The sequence below is a fragment of the Pimephales promelas genome, chromosome 2 (assembly GCF_988280905.1).
Source record: "Pimephales promelas chromosome 2, fPimPro1.hap1.1, whole genome shotgun sequence".
NCBI classification, from domain to species: domain Eukaryota; kingdom Metazoa; phylum Chordata; class Actinopteri; order Cypriniformes; family Leuciscidae; genus Pimephales; species Pimephales promelas.
In genome coordinates, this window is record NC_142770.1 from 1,152,501 (window position 1) to 1,172,995 (window position 20,495).

General features: G+C 36.9%; 1 protein-coding gene across 4 annotated transcripts in view; it reads right to left on the reverse strand.

The window, feature by feature from the left end:
• The window catches only part of impact (impact RWD domain protein), a 45,570-nt gene that overhangs the window by 11,741 nt on the left and 13,334 nt on the right, over window positions 1–20,495 (reverse strand). For all 4 annotated transcript variants that reach the window (XM_039684379.2, XM_039684376.2, XM_089133466.1 and 1 more), the window contains 4 exons: window positions 16,477–16,608; window positions 15,844–15,938; window positions 5,203–5,276; window positions 2,926–3,016 (listed from right to left, as the gene is read on the reverse strand). In XM_039684379.2, the coding sequence (XP_039540313.2) occupies window positions 2,926–3,016; window positions 5,203–5,276; window positions 15,844–15,938; window positions 16,477–16,608 (392 nt within the window). The remainder of the gene's footprint in view (window positions 1–2,925; window positions 3,017–5,202; window positions 5,277–15,843; window positions 15,939–16,476; window positions 16,609–20,495) is intronic.

A 20,495-nucleotide genomic window follows, 5' to 3' on the forward strand; every position in this document is an offset into this window, starting at 1 on the left:
GAATAAATCTGGCAAGTTTTTATGACAGCCACCATTTAAATGTTTATATTTCATATAATCTTATTATTATAAAAATAAATAAAAGTGTAATTTAAGTGTTTGTATAGCTACAAAACAGTTCATTATTACCTTCATATTAGGCTAATGAAGCCTATAGGCTACAACTAGACTCCCATAGTTTACAGCGTTAGTTAAGAGATTTGATTCCCTTGAGAAAAATTGCCATTTATTGTAACTAATATCCAAAATAATCAATATTGAATCGAATCGAAACGTAATCGAAATCGAATTGCAAGCTGAAATTTGTCTCAATACCCAGCCCTACTTTTCAGTGCCATTGAGCCGTCAATCCCATCACTAGCGGATTATTTGGTTGCATGTAAACGTAGCCAGTGTATAATATAAAAAATATATTCTGATTAGAAACGCGCGCATCGACCCGATCCTGTTTAGCCATCATATAAACACTATTCAGATTCATCAATTGGAATGAATCTAGTCTGATTGAAACACAAGTCGTGCCTGAAAAGATTCGGAAATGCTTCCTTAATGCCACATTTTCCCCGAGACGGCACGTAGCCTGTCAGTTTCTGCTTTAAGGCGCAGAATAGACTAAATATGGCAGCTGAAAAGAATGACAGCTCTCAAGTGCCTTCCCAGTCCTCGCCTGTTGTGTTTTTCCCAGCGCCGCAGGGGTGAAGCTTGGTGAACGCCGGAGAGAAGGGAAAAATCACTGCCATCTGCACACACTATTAGTAGTATTTTCCCTTTCAAACATGCCGTCACATTCAGAAAACAGGAAGTAGTGGGATGAACTCCAAAAGGCTGAATGATCGCATGTGAACGGCTGTTGGTTTTCATTAACGCACCAAGAAAGAGGTCAATAAAGCTCTCCAACAGGCCATTTTACCCATCGAATCCTTTGGAAAATTTGACGAGGCCGTTTCAAGAGTTATTTAACACGCAGTCAAACATAAATTTATTCAGTTTACACAGTTTATTCGCTTTAGCGGTAATAAAACATGTTGATATTTGACTGGTTTTGGACTCTCACACATGAATTATGTTGAATATCTGTTTGAATTGAACTACACAATTAGATAATACCAGTTTAGCTCAACCAGTGACCAAGCAATGCTTCATGTTGTTCAGTGTGTGTGTAAAAAGAGCATTAGCAATTACAGAAAACTTACAGCTCATTTTTGCTCCCAAATAGTCACTTTATGAAGAATTATTGGGTAAAATATGTCAGATTTTACTTTATTTTGCTCTCCTCACTTACAGAAATGAACTATAGTGTCCTGCACACACTAGTAAAAGTCTGAATAGTTTTAGGTTTGACTGTATAAAGCATAAACAATAAATAAAGCCGTTTCACTCGGATGCGAAAATTGAAGTCGTGTATCAAAACTGAAGACACGTCGAGACTCATAACACGTGATGTTCAAATCAAAACCACCTGCGACAATCTAAACCACACTTCATTGAGGATCGTTTGAACAACACCAGCACAGATGCGCCGTTTCCTGAGTTTAACGAACATCACGACGAGGTTATTGACAGAAAAGCTGTATCGAGATTACGGTGTCATGTTGTATTTCACACTGGAGGCTTTTGATGCCTTTAATCAGAGAAGGGGAGATAAGAGGAAAGATTATGGATGAATGATGTATCTGACATCGCAAGAATGGAATTGGGATCAAGCGCATGGATAATCCCACCGCATATCAACAAGCCTGCTAAAATGATCCATTGACTTTGAATACGTGCACAGCTTGATGAACGCTTCAGGAGTCCTGCAGGCACAGACTTTAGCAAATGCATGAGTTGGGGATATACACTACTGGTCAAAATACTCTTGAGAGAAGTCTCTTGTTTAAAAAGTATAATAAAAGCTGCAGTCCGTAGTTTGTCGCCATCTCAGTTTGAAATCTGCAATTGCAGTTATTCGCGGAATTTCAATTCAATTCACCTTTATTTTCGATTAGTTTTCCAACAGTAGCGAAGAAATTAAGATACAGTACATGACGACAAGGACGACATCAACAACGTCGATTAAAATTCATGATCAAGCAAAAGGAAATGAAAACAACATTTAAAATGTAGCAGACGTTACGGATTCTCGACAGAGTTAAGATCGCAGAGGGTACATAGGAGAATTTAAATCTATTTGTTTTGGCTGGTGGCTGACTAAAGGCCAATTTATACTTCTGCGTAGGGTGCGCGCGGTTGGTACGGCGTAGCATACGCGGAGTACCGCGTACGCTTCGACGTAGCCTGACGCGCACCTCTTCAAAAATGAAACTACACGTCGCGACGACGCGGATTGCAAGATCGGTCGGCTTGGTAGCATCGCATTTCCGCACGTACCATCTCCTCCGCCGTCTTCTCTCATTTCTGCCTTTCAGTTTTAGTAATTTCATTAAAATTAACTGTTTTTCCACCCCAATAAGCTCCAACTCCAACATGATCCGCTCTCTTTCAGTCGCTATTGTTTGTAGTAACCTAGCCGCAAGGAATCTAAACACAGTGTAACATTAAAACCCTCCGCCGCCAACTAGTGTTTCAGAGCAGTACTGCAGAGCAACCAAGACCTGAACGCAGAAGTATAAATGCTCACAACGGCGTTGACTACGCACGTACACTACGGCGTACCCTCGACGCAGAAGTATAAATTGGCGTTAAAGCGAGAACCAGTTCAAATTCTGCATGCAAGGGGTGAGAACTATCAGATATCTATCAACTATCAGTTGTACATTGGTTCTTATGGTTTGGCTTTATGGAAAAGTCGGCTTAAACTACATTCTTTTGAAAGACATGTACATTTTTGGGTGAAACCTTTAAATATATAAAGAACTGAGCAAAGAAAACCCCATTAGAACTCATAATATCTTGAATAACATCCTGACCCAAACACACATTTACCTGCAAAAGATGCAGCAGTCGCCCCCCCGCAGCAGTTTCTCCATCATCCTCACAGTCCTGCAGGAAAGAGTCTTTATCCTCCAAGTAGATCCTGACCAAAACATGAGGGGATTGTGAAATAAAAATGGGAAAAACATGGCCACTTTCCTCAAAACAGGGACTTTCCCTCGCATTATGCCGTTTGCGAGGCGTTACGGGTTTTGTGGGTGTTTTTCAGAGCGAAATTGGAAGAGGATTTGTATGAGGAATGATATCAGGCACAGGGAGGAGTGTGGGAAATATGACGCCCCGCTGAGGGTTTTTGGCACCACGCTGAGGGATCTGAGACCACACGGTCCATCGTTTGGGGAATAGATGTGTGAAGTGAATGAAACCCAGTGTTGACAGTCAGTTCAATAACAGGCAAGAGACATCGCCACCCGGAGAGACCTTTCATACACGGCTCATCATATGTGTCGTAGACGAGAATGGAGAATGTGAATAAACTGGCCAATCGGTGTTAAGTCACAGTTGAAATCAAGTCTTCTATTAACCCTCTGGCGCTTTTTGTGTATTGGCCAAAAATAACAGATTTTTTTTTTGTTCAATAAAATGAATGTACTATATTTTAGTTTGATAATGTTTTCTATTTATTTTTTGTAATTTTAGGGTACTAAATTATATTTACACTGTATTTATAATCCATTTATTCACTTTTTGAGCATAGCAACAGACTGAAGTTTCATCTCTTTTCAAAAGACGTGAACATAAAAAAAGTTACAGCATGAAAAATGCACAAAAATATACGATTTTGATTTTTAATATGAAATATATATTTTCAAAAACATGTTTTACTCTAAAACTGCAAGAAAATCAAAGCCATTTACCAAAACAAGTTGTTCATATTTGAGCTTGATATCCCAGTTCGTTGAGATGTTGTTCGGCTGCAGTACCAAACGCTTCCACTAGAGGAAACTCTCATTAATTTCTAATGCACTCATTTCTGACCGCGAGGAGCACGAGCGTGACTATTTTTTACAGGACAATTTAACCCGTTCAAATCATGTCTACGTTTTTTGTTTTTCACACAGCAAGTGCAAAAACCGTTACCAAGTTTCGTACCATTCCGATGAAGAAAACAATTCAAAACAAACAAGACCAGATTTATGAAAGTATGTTTCAACAAAGCAACAAGACCTTTCGTGAGATGACAGCAGTCAAAATTTAATCACCAATGATCATGTAACTTGTAATTAAAACATCAGCTTTACTTTGAGGTTTTGGGCGGCTCCAGGCTTCACCTTCCCAAACAGGGTTGAGAACGGAAAACTCTTGCGTCCTCATACGCCGGGGGCTTCGGGAACATGCTGAATGTCAATATCACCTGGGGTTTAATCTCACACACACACACACACTCCTCCCCCACTGTATTTCACCGATCATGTCCTGAGGAACCACCCGGGGTGACGCTCGCATAACAACACACACGTCACGCACAAACATTACGTTTCTTATCTCGTCAATGCATAAATACATGAAATACTGCCTGCAATTGAGTAACAAACTAAGAAAAGAATCTGCAGTAAATCTGTTGTTCTAAGTCTCCATGTAGCCAATCATTTTATCCCTTAAAACCACCAAAATTACATATTTAAACTTTTTTTTCCCTGAAAAAAGGCCTTAAAATATTGAATGTAACTCGACACCCTTGTCTCATTTAGCGTGCGCGGTTCTATGAATATGCAGATGAGCCCTGCCTCCACTCACTCACTCACTCACACGTTGATCTGATTGGTTACAATGTCGTTTGTGACGTCGTTTGTGGTTCACTGCAGTCTTAAGCAGAAAATACTTATTTATGACTTTACACATGGTTTATCTTAAAGCATATTAAAAACACAAAATAGTCACAAAAACAACATTAAAAGCTGTTTTTTTTCACCACAATGGGACTTTAAAACAAGATAAATATACTTGTATGTAATACTTTATCTTGAATTACATTTATTTTTCTTACGACATTGGAATTTTTTAAACTGTAAATGTAAAAATTTACAACGTGCTTGGCAACGTCTATTAGATGCAAATATTACAATGATTTCTTTAAATACCTTAAAGTAGCTTTAAAATTTCATGGATAAGAAAATGAAACGTGCACATTTAAGGCAAAAATCGAACTGCACAAAAGACTAAAGGGAGTATGTAAAGTAAGTTAGGGTTGAACTAATTTGTCTAAAAGAAAAAAATATTGCTTAGCAATGGCAAAAGATTTTTGTAATGAACTGAAAACAGAAATACCTGTATGCATAGATATTGTGCGTGGCGCTTGCAATCTTCTTGTTTTCATATAAATTATTCAGAACCCTCTGAACCTGTAGGAAAAGAAATAAACATTAAAAACATGTCCAACAACATATGTGCACTCCAAACAGACACTGCTCCAACATAACTGGAATATAAATATATTCACACACTGACTGAAAGAGGCTACAAGCAACAGAACATTTCACAGAGATGCAACACCGACCGCTGATACACACACACACACACACACATGCCGGCTTATCTTCCAGTCTCAGCTCATCTTTAATGGACTGCAGGATTGTTTCATAAACAGATGAAATGACGTGAATGTATGTGTTAGATGAGTGTGTGCATAACATATTGACGCTCAGAAAACACTATTTCAAAAAACACGAGTGGACTTGAAACGCGAGTTATTACTGCGCCGTTGACCAATTCCTGCCGCAACAGGTCTGAGCATATGGCCCGACTACAAAACATTCAACTAAATATAGCAGCGTAAAACAAACTTACAAACTAAAGTTTTATTGGAGCGTTTCAACAAGCCAGATAACCGATACATTTAATCATGTATGGATACAACTGAATCACACTGTAAAAAATATTGATGGTTTAACTTAAAAAAGTGAGTAACCTGGGTTGCCTTAAAATTTTAAGTTAGTTGAACTGGAAAAAGTGAGTTAATACAATGAAGGAGATTAATTTAACCATCAGAATCTGAACTAAATAAATTATTTAAGTTGATTTGACAAAAGAAAAAATGTTGTGATTACTACACTGTAAAAATATATTGTTGGTTTAACTTAAAAAAAGTAAGTAACCTGGGTTGCCTTAAAATTTTAAGTTGATTGAACTGGAAAAAGTGAGTTAATAAAATTAAGTAGATTAATTTAACCATCAGAAACTCAAAATAATAAAGTTATCTCAACTAAATAAATTATTATAAAGTTGATTTGACAAAAGAAAATATGTTGTGATAACAAATCTTGAAAATATTTTTTACAGTGCAGGTTTAATTTGCATAAATGTTTATGTTTGCCAGTGTTGGGGGCAACGCCATGTAATCAGATTACCTTTCAAAGTAATGAAAACATTAACATAAAAATGTGTCTGATATATTTAAGACAATGAATTATGGATTATTTTCTTCAGCTGAGACAATTCAGATTCACACTGTTCACCATAATGGTTTTAAATTGCTTGAAATATGAAAGAAAATGCAGTAAAGTGCAGCGCAAGTGTGTCATATCGGCTACATAAAATTATAATGAGAACATCATTTGGGACATGACTTTTCATGGTGAGACTTTAGTTTTTATAATCAGGCTCTCAAAATTATATAAAACTTTGGATTTAGATTTATCGTCCAATATATTGGTTATCGGAGTTCAAATATAAAGAATTATTGTTTATCGGTATCGGGGAAAATTTTAATATCGGTCCTATTCTTATTCACATCTCAAAATTGTATAAAACTTTAGATTTATCTGCCAATATATCGGTTATCGGATTTAAAATATAAAGAGTTATCGGTATCGGTTTGGATTTGGAAAACTTCGGATTTAGATTTATCGGCCAATATATCGGTTATCAGAGTTCAAATATAAAGAATTATTGGTTATCGTATCGGGGAAAATTTTAATATCGGTCCTATTCTTATTCACATCTCAAAATTGTATAAAACTTTAGATTTATCTTCCAATATATCGGTTATCGGATTTAAAATATAAAGAGTTATCGGTATCGGTTTGGATTTGGAAAACTTCGGATTTAAATTTATCGGCCAATATATCGGTTATCAGAGTTCAAATATAAAGAATTATTGGTTATCGTATCGGGGAAAATTTTAATATCGGTCCTATTCTTATTCACATCTCAAAATTGTATAAAACTTTAGATTTATCTGCCAATATATCGGTTATCGGAGTTCAAATATAAAGAATTATTGGTTATCGTATCGGGGAAAATTTTAATATCGGTCCTATTCTTATTCACATCTCAAAATTGTATAAAACTTTAGATTTATCTGCCAATATATCGGTTATCGGAGTTCAAATATAAAGAATTATTGGTTATCGTATCGGGGAAAATTTTAATATCGGTCCTATTCTTATTCACATCTCAAAATTGTATAAAACTTTAGATTTATCTGCCAATATATCGGTTATCGGATTTAAAATGTAAAGAGTTATCGGTATCGGTTTGGATTTGGAAAACTTCGGATTTAAATTTATCGGCCAATATATCGGTTATCAGAGTTCAAATATAAAGAATTATTGGTTATCGTATCAGGGAAAATTTTAATATCGGTCCTATTCTTATTCAAATCTCAAAATTATATAAAACTTTAGATTTATCGGCCAATATATCGGTTATCGGATTTAAAATATAAAGAATTATCAGTTATCGGTATCGGTTTGGATTTGGAAAACTTTGGATTTAGATTTATCGGCCATAATATCGGTTATCAGAGTTCAAATATAAAGAATAATTGGTTATCGGGGAATTTTAATATCGGTCCTATTCTTATTCACATCTCAAAATTTTATAAAACTTTAGATTTATCGGCCAATATATCGGTTATCGGGTTTCAAATACAAAGAATTATCGGTTATCGGATTATCGGTATCGGTTAAAATTAAAATTATTTAGGAATAATTTTATCCCTAAAATAAATGTATTCAGCATAGTTTTTTTTACTAGGGCAGTGAAACAACACTTCTACAAAATGCCTCTTAAATCGAACATTATACTAAGTGATGAGCTGAACAAGTAAAGAGGAATAAATTAATTATACAGTATGTCAGGTGCGTGTTCAACAACGTTGCGTATGAATCTGACGCAACACATGACAAAAAGCTCACGAATTCAACTCGCACAGTGGACTTTACACGGACTTACATGCAATATCTGGCTTTCATAGGAACATTTTGTCCGATAACAGATAATTATTTATATTTAAAGCCGATAACCAATATATTTATATATGGGCCTATTGGCCGATAAATCTAACTCGAAAGTTTTATATAATTTTAAGAGCCTGGTTACATTTCACCAGTAAAAGCCATGCTAAAAGAAGCAGCCGGCCGAGCGTGACCAGATATTGAGTGTAAATCTATTTTGTCCACAACACCAAGGACTCAGATATAGCAATAAGAACCCTGAGAAGGACTTTCTGTCCATCAAAATGGGTTTCAGCCTATTTGTGCTGAGTGTCCCTCTATTATTGACCAAGGAAGAGAGTCAAAAATGATCCAGAGTGCTTTTCCGTACAGCCGGTCTGAAGCCACAGAACAACAAAACCACAGCATCATGACAGCCGTTTCATTCACAAATCAAGAACACACACACACACACACACTAAGCCCAATGCTAATGAATATTTCAGACGCCGCACTTCCCCAAAGATCGAAGCCTCTATCAGCACGATTCATCTGTTTTGTCTCTGGCTGATACTCTCTCAGTGAGCACCTGTGATAATGAGATGTCTTTAGAATTCAATGTGCAAATGTTGCCTTTTTATCAGCATTGATCTAAACCAAATCGCAGAAAACACATCCTTTAAAAAGTAAAAACCCCATTGATAGCGCCTCTGAGGTTGTGCTCGTCTATTGTGGAGACGTCTTTGTGTGGAACGGAAATCTAATTAAATGTTGTGAGATTTGTAGCTTGAGGTTTTTTCCCTGAACAAACAGGTGTGTGTTGTTCCCTTGCGTCTTGGATTCATAGACAAACTCATTTACAAAACTTCTGTCAACAATAACCTTTTATGAAAATTAGAGCACAGCCAAACTTTGAAGTTCCTGCTGATAACACAATATCAAAGATCAAAAAGGCCTCTGAAATCCTAACAGAACTACAAAGTGAATAAGAGAAATGCCTTGCGAATGCTTTCTCGTGGCCTTGTTTGTGTGGAACGAGTGCGTCTGAAGCACTCAGACAAACCCTCTCAGCTGCTCGACTCAACTCAACATGTACATTGATTTTATATCAAGCTTGTCTGGCTAATTTCAGTGTGATAAGGTTGTTCGGTTTGCTTCAGGGCGTCTGTATGGCACTGCACCATAACGCCGATGATTGTCCAACAAGAATCCAGACGACTCATTCAGGAAAAAAAATAGCAATTACTATACTTTTACATGTTCTCTCATGCGAAAAGAGAGATTCTGCTCATCAGAAGTGCTTCTTACATCGATAAAATCACCTTTAACCCATTTAATCACAAAGTTTTGGGAAAAGTGTTTGGTCACATGTGTATGGAAGAGGATTAGGGCCAAGCATTATTAAAAAATTAAAACCATCTTGAGATTAAAGTCATTATAATATGAAATTAAACTTGCAAAATACACAAATACAATCTTGAGAATAAACTCATTAAATATCGAGAATAAAGTCGTGTTTTGAGAAAAAAACTCGTTAAATTTCGAGGGGAAAAAAAGTCGAAATACAATCTTGAGAATAAACGTATTAAATATCGAGAATAAAGTCGTGTTTCGAGAAAAAAACTTGTTAAATTTCGAGGAAAAAAAGTCAAAATACAATCTTGAGAATAAACGTATTAAATATCGAGAATAAAGTCATGTTTCGAGAAAAAACTTGTTAAATTTCGAGGAAAAAAAGTCGAAATACAATCTTGAGAATAAACTTATTTAATATCGAGAATAAAGTCGTGTTTCGAGAAAAAAACTTGTTAAATTTCGAGGAAAAAAAGTCAAAATACAATCTTGAGAATAAACTTATTAAATATCGAGAATAAAGTCGTGTTTTGAGAAAAAAACTTGTTAAATTTCGAGGGGAAAAAAAGTCGAAATACAATCTTGAGAATAAACTTATTAAATATCGAGAATAAAGTCGTGTTTCGAGAAAAAAACTTGTTAAATTTCGAGGAAAAAAAGTCAAAATACAATCTTGAGAATAAACGTATTAAATATCGAGAATAAAGTCATGTTTCGAGAAAAAACTTGTTAAATTTAGAGGAAAAAAAGTCGAAATACAATCTTGAGAATAAACGTATTAAATATCGAGAATAAAGTCGTGTTTCGAGAAAAAAACTTGTTAAATTTCGAGGAAAAAAAGTCAAAATACAATCTTGAGAATAAACTTATTAAATATCGAGAATAAAGTCGTGTTTTGAGAAAAAAACTCGTTAAATTTTGAGGGAAAAAAAGTCGAAATACAATCTTGAGAATAAACTTATTAAATATCGAGAATAAAGTCGTGTTTCGAGAAAAAAACTCGTTAAATTTCGAGGAAAAAAAGTTGAAATACAATCTTGAGAACAAACTCGTTAAATATCGAGAATAAAGTCGTGTTTTTCTAGAAAAAAACTCGTTAAATTTCGAGAAAAAAAGTCGAAATACAATCTTGAGAATAAACTCGTTAAATATCGAGAATAAAGTCGTGTTTCGAGAAAAAAAGTCGAAATACAATCTTGAGAATAAACTCGTTAAATATCGAGAATAAAGTCGTGTTTCTAGAAAAAAACTCGTACATTTCGAGAAAGGAAGTCGAAAAACAATCTTGAGAATAAACTCGTTAAATATCGAGAATAAAGTCGTGTTTCTAGAAAAAAACTCGTAAATTTCTAGATAAAAGTCGAAATACAATCTTGTGAATAAACTCGTTAAATATCGAGAATAAAGTCGTGTTTCGAGAAAAAAACTTGTTAAATTTCGAGAGAAAAAGTCGAAATACAATCTTGAGAATAAACTTATTAAATATCGAGAATAAAGTCGTGTTTTTCTAGAAAAAAACTCGTTAAATTTCGAGAAAAAAAGTCGAAATACAATCTTGAGAATAAACTCGTTAAATATCGAGAATAAAGTCGTGTTTCGAGAAAAAAACTCGTTAAATTTCGAGGAAAAAAAGTTGAAATACAATCTTGAGAATAAACTCCTTAAATATCGAGAATAAAGTCGTGTTTTTCTAGAAAAAAACTCGTTAAATTTCGAGAAAAAAAGTCGAAATACAATCTTGAGAATAAACTCGTTAAATATCGAGAATAAAGTCGTGTTTCGAGAAAAAAAGTCGAAATACAATCTTGAGAATAAACTCGTTAAATATCGAGAATAAAGTCGTGTTTCTAGAAAAAAACTCGTACATTTCGAGAAAGGAAGTCGAAAAACAATCTTGAGAATAAACTCGTTAAATATCGAGAATAAAGTCGTGTTTCTAGAAAAAAACTCGTAAATTTCTAGATAAAAGTCGAAATACAATCTTGTGAATAAACTCGTTAAATATCGAGAATAAAGTCGTGTTTCGAGAAAAAAACTTGTTAAATTTCGAGAGAAAAAGTCGAAATACAATCTTGAGAATAAACTCGTTAAATATCGAGAACAAAGCCGTGTTTCGAGAAACTGTAACAAGGAATTATAAGTTGTATTTTTAACAGTTTGAATATTTTGGAAGTGAAATATGAAAGGTAAATATGGATTATTGAATTTTTTTAATGATGAAAATGTGTTTTGAATTGAAATACTCACAGCTTAAATATGTAACCATCCTGAATTTCAGCCCATAAAAATGCAAGCCCTAAAAATACAATGCATTAAAATTAACACAATGCATTTAGTACCATGGTTTTACTTCCATATAGGATTAAATGGTTTAGTATTTTTACATCTTTATTTTTCTTCATATTTTCTTTCTTTGATTGTGACTTGGTTTTGTTCCGTACAGGGGAATTCAAACACGTTGAGTATTATGTTGAAATATAGTTTTGTTTATTTTGTTATATTTGTTAGTCATTTACATATTTCTTTTTAATAGTTTGAAATAAATATTTTCAATTCAAGAATTAAACTGATGTGGTCATGTGACATTTTGCACTAACTGTGTGAAGCCTTTTATTCTCTCCATATTGCCAGAAATGCTCTAAAACAGCCAATAACATCTTTATATCTTCATAAATTAACACTTTCTTTACGGTCACTATTGTGTCCGGTGGCATTAAAAGGGTTAAAGCTCCCAGAATAACATCACATCTCAAACCCAATCAGAAAAACACAATGAGGAACTAAAAGACAGAATAAAAGGAAAGATAATAGGGAACACTAATGGTCTTTTATCGGAGTGGATTATAAAGAGTAATATATACGAACACATCTAGAGCAGATGACATTAATCAAGCACTCCGTCTGTCTGAAACATCGTCTACCGTCTCATTTCACAGAGAGAACTGTAATTTAATTCCTCACTTGTCTGGGGGATTTCAAGCCAGTTTTTTATATAAAGATCCTCATTTGCATTTAGCCGTATTATAGTGAAAATGATCCCGGAACTGCAAATGCTTTAAACACACCTGTGCATAAAAACACAGCATTAAAGAAGAGAACAAGATCAGCGCACGCTTACAATGAGAACAAAACACACTGTGACAGATTAACTTGATATCGAGACATGATTATTTATGCCTCATGCCACTCCGTTCAGCAAATGATGATGCATCTCTATCTCAACTCTTTCCACACCAGTGCTTAACTTTCATGACCACCAGAGTCTATAAGTGACCAAAAAATACATTTTAAAGCAGTTTAAAAATCCGAAAGCCAAAATTGTTTGCGCTTCATCTATTTTAAAGACGTTTTTAAAACAGATTTTGTGCCTCATCTATTTTAAAAGCCACTGCTCCAGATTAACATGTTATATGAATACATTTTGATTAGCCCTCACTATATTGCTATTGCTTATAAGTAAACAGCAGATAGGAAGTTATCAATGCATCATCATTGGTGCTGTGATCATGAATAAAAGCTGAAACACTGCACTACAGCATCTCCAAATCAGCAGCTGGAAGAGTTTATAAGCGTGTTTCACCAGTGCACTTCCACTCTTGTTTTCATATTGCGCTGGCGGAGCGAATGAAGGACCGGGCTGAAAGTATAAATAACAGTCAGCGTTTGGCTTCATGCTGTCAATCACGTGAAGGAGAGTGGAACAAGTGTCGGAAATGTCACGGTGTTTCTGGAGGGCCGGGTGTCATTCATGTACTCGATATCAAGCTCACTGTAACGTCCCCAGGCTCACACACACAATGCCAACACCTGTGCAGTCAGTTTCTCAAAAACAACTGTCAAGATCTCACACGAGGTGGACTGAAGACATAGAACACAATACAGCTTACAGGGGGATTATACAGCCTGTTATAATGAGACAAGAGCTGTCAGGAGCAGGTGTGTGTGTGTCATCCCTCCATAAACCCATCCCTTCATCCATCCATTAACCCATCCATCCATCCCTCTACAAACCCATCCCTTCATCCATCCATTAACCCATCCATTAACCCTTCCATCCATCCCTCCATAAACCCATCCCTTCATCCATCCATCCCTCCATAAACCCATCCCTTCATCCATCCATCCCTCCATAAACCCATCCCTTCATCCAACCATTAACCCATCCATCCATCCCTCCATAAACCCATCTCTTCATCCATCCATCCCTCCATAAACCCATCCCTTCATCCAACCATTAACCCATCCATCCATCCCTCCATAAACCCATCCCTTCATCCAACCATTAACCCATCCATCCATCCCTCCATAAACCCATCCCTTCATCCATCCATCCCTCCATAAACCCATCCCTTCATCCAACCATTAACCCATCCATCCATCCCTCCATAAACCCATCTCTTCATCCATCCATCCCTCCATAAACCCATCCCTTCATCCAACCATTAACCCATCCATCCATCCCTCCATAAACCCATCCCTTCATCCAACCATTAACCCATCCATCCATCCCTCCATAAACCCATCTCTTCATCCATCCATCCCTCCATAAACCCATCCCTTCATCCAACCATTAACCCTTCCATCCATCCCTCCATAAACCCATCCCTTCATCCATTAACCCATCCATCCATCCCTCCATAAACCCATCCCGTCATCCCTTCATCCATCCATCCATCCCTCCATAAACCCATCCCTTCATCCAACCATTAACCCATCCATCCATCCCTCCATAAACCCATCCCTTCATCCAACCATTAACCCACCAATCCATCTCTCCATAAACCCATCCCTTCATCCATTAACCCATCCATCCATCCCTCCATAAACCCATCCCTTCATCCATCCATCCATCCCTCCATAAACCCATCCCTTCATCCATTAACCCATACATCATCCCTCCATAAACCCATCCCTTCATCCATCCATCCATCCCTCCATAAACCCATCCCTTCATCCATTAACCCATACATCATCCCTCCATAAACCCATCCCTTCATCCATCCATCCATCCCTCCATAAACCCATCCCTTCATCCATTAACCCATACATCATCCCTCCATAAACCCATCCCTTCATCCATCCATCCATCCCTCCATAAACCCATCCCTTCATCCAACCATTAACCCATACATCATCCCTCCATAAACCCATCCCTTCATCCATCCATCCATCCCTCCATAAACCCATCTCTTCATCCATTAACCCATACATCATCCCTCCATAAACCCATCCCTTCATCCATCCATCCATCCCTCCATAAACCCATCCCTTCATCCATCCATCCCTCCATAAACCCATCCCTTCATCCAACCATTAACCCATCCATCCATCCCTCCATAAACCCATCTCTTCATCCATCCATCCCTCCATAAACCCATCCCTTCATCCAACCATTAACCCATCCATCCATCCCTCCATAAACCCATCCCTTCATCCATCCATCCCTCCATAAACCCATCCCTTCATCCAACCATTAACCCATCCATCCATCCCTCCATAAACCCATCTCTTCATCCATCCATCCCTCCATAAACCCATCCCTTCATCCAACCATTAACCCTTCCATCCATCCCTCCATAAACCCATCCCTTCATCCATTAACCCATCCATCCATCCCTCCATAAACCCATCCCGTCATCCCTTCATCCATCCATCCATCCCTCCATAAACCCATCCCTTCATCCAACCATTAACCCATCCATCCATCCCTCCATAAACCCATCCCTTCATCCAACCATTAACCCACCAATCCATCTCTCCATAAACCCATCCCTTCATCCATTAACCCATCCATCCATCCCTCCATAAACCCATCCCTTCATCCATCCATCCATCCCTCCATAAACCCATCCCTTCATCCATCCATCCATCCCTCCATAAACCCATCCCTTCATCCAACCATTAACCCATCCATCCATCCCTCCATAAACCCATCCCTTCATCCAACCATTAACCCATCCATCCATCCCTCCATAAACCCATCCCTTCATCCGTACATTAACCCTTCCATCAATCCCTCTATAAACCCATTCCTTCATCCATCTATCCGTCCATCCCTCCATCCATCTATCTGTCCATCCCTCCATCTATCAGTCAATCCATTCATCCCTCCCTTCACCCAACACTCCATCCATCCATCCCTCCATCTATCAGTCAATCCATCAGTCCATCCATCCATCCATTGATCCATCATCCATTCAGCTGGTGTGTTTCCCTTGACACAGGCAGAGATTTGACAGTGAGTCTCAGAAGAGCTGAGAGTGAGCTAGAAGGACTCTAGAGACCGAACTGACATCCAGGCGGCTGTTATCAAACACAGATTCTACGGGCCTGATATCTTTGGCAAGAAAAAGGTTTATTTTGGAAGATATAGTGTGATAAAGCGGGTAATGAGTCGCACCTGTTTAGGAGTTACCACTGGGGCCAAATGAGGCTGGAACGTGCTCCGTCTGTCTGTGATTGTCTCTCCATGTTTAATCAGCAGTGGCTCTTCATCTACAACAAAAACAAACAATACCAAAGAAAACCATTGAATGACTGGACAGCCGCTAATTACGAATTAATTGCTTTACACAAGACAAGCGGTGCTTTGAAGGGACTTTGAAAGTCAAAAATACCCTAGTTACTTCTCAAAACGCACAGTTTCCCACATTTCACTCGCAAAATATAGTAACATTCATTCTATCTTCATGGAAAAATGTAGGAACTAATGAAACCAGACGTCACAGCTGCGTGATTAATTGTTAAAAGATCACAAACTTGATCCAAACTGATTCCTAAATGACAATGATTTACATGTGTCTAGTATGTAAAAAGAGATGTGCATCTCTCTCTAGTCTGTCTGTCTGGTCCAGCTGGGCTTCTTTTGGTCTGCCTGTGTCTTGTTTGCGTTCATATGCACTTTTCAGTAAAACATCAGTGGGGAACAGTACAATATGAGTGTGATGGCTCTGGCTGTAAGGGATTTATGCAAATTAGGTGGTGTTTAATGGCAAGTTCTCATTAGGAATGGTGAATGAACAGTGGGACGCACCATCGGAAGCGTCGGAGAAGAGCGGAGACGACTGATTGGCCGGTTTTAAAACGCTGTAGTCTGGAAGATCGTCCTCGTCGTAGTCGTGCTCTTCTTCCTCCGTCGTCATCGTCTTCCCCGTTTCTGGTCCTTCTGAAAACAGAGACGCGCGCAGAAAGATGAAGAACGGCCTAATAGTAACCTAATCATTTAACAAACCATCAATCGATTACACAAGGACACGCTGCGGCGTGCGAGACATTGGAGTCTAAGAAAACTATGATTAGTGATTGAAATGAAGAAGTTTTGAGCTGAGTTAAACAATGGAAGGTCAGTGACATCCCTCCAAGTTTCCTTTATTAATCAGCAAATAAAAATGCAAATAATCCTCAACGTCTCTTTTGATACGGCACGCACTAAAAAGAATCGTAAGGGTCAAAGGACACGTTCAAGTCTTCAATCGAGAGCAGAATATCTAATGACATCACAATGAGACTCAATTTTTTTTGTTCACGAAGTTGTGTAAAATGTTGAATGCAACAATCTAGACTGGTATGTGGTTTCATGCATGGATTGTTAAAATGTTCTTCACATTAATGCTTATTTTAATGTCAGAGTCAATGCCACAGGTAAACCATATTGACCAATGTGCTTCACATCATTTGTAAAATAACATACATCACACCACAATACGACATAATAGGATGGTGCGAGACCATTCAAGGATTTTTATACTAATACAAGGAGTTTAAAATCAACTCCGTAACGTACCAGAAGCCAGTGTACTGAAACCAAGGTTCTCGTTTTTAATACCGTTGAACTTTTTGCAAAGTTTGGCTAATTCCCTTTGTAAAATGTGCATTGAAATAATCAAATTTTGAGGAGATTTCAATGTGTCAAACATGATTTCTAAATTATGCAAGACTTTTACCGTGGGATTAATCAGTTCATCCAACTTGAGGGAGCTGTCAATGTGCATACATGACAAGGGGCCAAAGTCTAAATCCGATATACTTCACTAAGGCCAAAAACAATAATATCCGTCTTACTTTTAGGCTTTTTTAGCTGTAAGAAATCTGAACCCTTCCAGGTTCCACGTCATTTTTATGCAAATAAAGCTCTATATCATCCACAAAACACAATTTTGAACCACAATTTTGTTCTGCATAAAAATAAGTGAGAACAAACTGGGGCCGAGGACTGAGCCTTGAGGCACACCACAAGTAAGGCAAGGCAAGTTTATTTATATAGCACATTTCATACACAGTGGCAATTCAAAGTGCTTTACATGGAAGAGATTAAAGAAGTCAGAATAATTAAAACAGTTTAGAATAAAAAAAAACATAATAATAAAAAATAAAATACAGTGTCGAAAATAAAATGTACAGTAACAGTCGGACGAACAGTGGCACAGTGCTCATTCAGTAAATGCAATCAATATAAATAAAAACAAGAGGTAAGAGGTGCTGATCTAGAGGAACAGGCACTGATATTCACCAATATCAGTCAGATAACACTTGAAACACTTCAGGGTTACAGCACAGTGTGATCAACTCAGACCAAAATTCATTCAGGATGGATCGAGTCCAGACCGAACTTCCCAACCAAAAAATGTTGTAGGTGGGGTTCGGGCTGGCATCCAGGCTATGTAGTTTTTGGGTATAATATGTCACAGTTTACTTTATTTTGCTCTCCTCACGTACATGAATGAGCTTTAGTGTCCTGCACACACTAGTAAAACATATCTGGTGTCTAAATCATTTTTGGTTTGGAGTTAAATCCAATAAAATGAACAATGCAGAATTTACGGTCAGTAGCAATTAACCCTCAGGTGCTCTTCGTTTCGGAGTCACACTTGTTATCTTCCCGGTCAAAAGTGACCGGACACCTAAAAATGAAACTTTCTCTATCCCAGTAAAACCAAGGCAATTTATTTTTGTTCTATAATATTTATTCTTTTTAATTTAGTATTTTGAGACAATTTAAATGAATTTATTAATATTTATGCAATATTTATGGTTTATTTTTGCCATAGAAAAATACATATTATTTTCTATATATATATATTATTTTCTTCAAAAAAATATTAATGCAGTATTTTAGTTTAATATAGAGTCTAGGCCTTTAGAAAAAAAATATTTTTTGAAGAAAATTAGCACCATCTGGTTACAGTATAGAGAAAAAGCGTAGAATCATGGTGTAACCACTTGATGGCATGTACAGCTCTCTATTGAGAGGCATGTGAATTCCCCAGCTGTTTATGAACACATTTTTGTTGTTGTTGGTGGATTTGTATATACAGTTGAAACAATCTAAAAAACTATTTCTTTTAAAAAAATGACAAACAAATATTCACATTTTTTTTTTCTTTTTTTTTACAATTTCCCATTCATTTCCTATGGGGTCATTTTTGACCAAAGACAACAAGTGTGACTATTTTTTTTAAGACCACTTTGCATGCTCAGATCATGACCTAAATTTTTTTGTGTGTTCACATACATAATGCCATCAAAGTCACCAAGTTTAGTAACATCGCGATGAAGCTGTGATTTTTAAAAATTCAAAACATACTTTTTGTAATCAAAATTTATTGGTGTGTATGTGTATAAAATTGTGTTTGTATGTGGGTGTGTCTGTTTTGCACTCTAGATGTTGTAGAGTGTCACCCCTTTCTTGCGGTGTACTTTTTTTTTTTTTTTAGAATTGTGGCCGATTTGTAGATTGTATACAAAAATTCAGAGAATTTTTTTTTTTTCAATTTCCCATTCATTTCCTATGGGTTGTCATTTTTGACAGAAGAGCAAAAGTGTGACTCATTTTTTTACGACCACTTAAATTGCTCGAATCATGACCTAAATTTTTTTGTGTGTTCACATACCCAATGGAATAAAAGTCACCAAGTTTCGTAACATTCCGATGAAGCTGTGATTTGTAACATTTCAAAACATGAATTTTTTCGGTCAGAAATGACCGAAGAGCACCTGAGGGTTAATTAAACTTTCAAGCGAGCTATCACAGTCAAATGATGTAAGACCAGGCAAATCTTACTTAAAATCGTACTCTTAAATTGTGTAATTGATAGAAAACTAATACCCCCCCCCCCCCCCAACGGCATTTCGACTCAAATCACCCGCAGCCATTTTCCACGTGTCATTTGGCAACTTGAAACGAGAAACGTAATGAAGTCGCAATCAGCCGTTCTGAAGTACAGCATTAAGATTCAGTCACAAAAAAACAGCTTTCCCACACATTTCGTCCAAGGAATTCATTTCTATTACATAGGCTTATACTAGATAAAGATGTTTCAAAATCCCCACGTATTTTCATTTGAATGCCGTCAGGTGTCAGATCTTGGCATTGGAACAAGTGGGAGGAAGGCATTATAAAGAAGCACGGCATGGTTTTAAACGCCTAGTTGACATTTACCAGACACTATTTGAAAGCTTAAACACTAAATAAGTTCAAAGTCTAAAGCTTTATGAATATAAAAATGTATAATTTGCATAAGACTTCTCTTTACATCTGCCGTTCGCCTTCTCTGTCCTCGGGAAGTTTGTTCAGCGCACAAACTGTGCCAGATGTGGCTCGAGTAATGAATATTAATCGCATTCTGTGATGGTTTTGGCAGAGGTTTCTGCTTGATCATAAAGTTGACGTTTTACATCAAGACAAGCCAACCTCTGTAAAATATCATTGCAATATCCCGAAATAAGTGTGAGGGAGACCAGTCTCTGAAAGTTCAAGTGGTTGCGATTAAATGCCAATGTGCAAATGTCAAAGATATCCTGAGATCTGAATGAACTCATTGAATTGATGAATTTACACATTCAAAATGCGTAAGAAGAGGCCAAAAACCGAGATTCGAGAGAGAGAGAGGGGGGGGGGGTGTGCTTTAAATAACGCTCACCGAATTGATTCCTCTTTCGGGTTTCCGGAAACATACACACAACATTGTCAAAATACTCATCTCTCAGATGTTTATTCAGTCTTAAAGTCTTGACAGCAGCCGAATATTCCTACTGTTATCTGTGTCATTAATG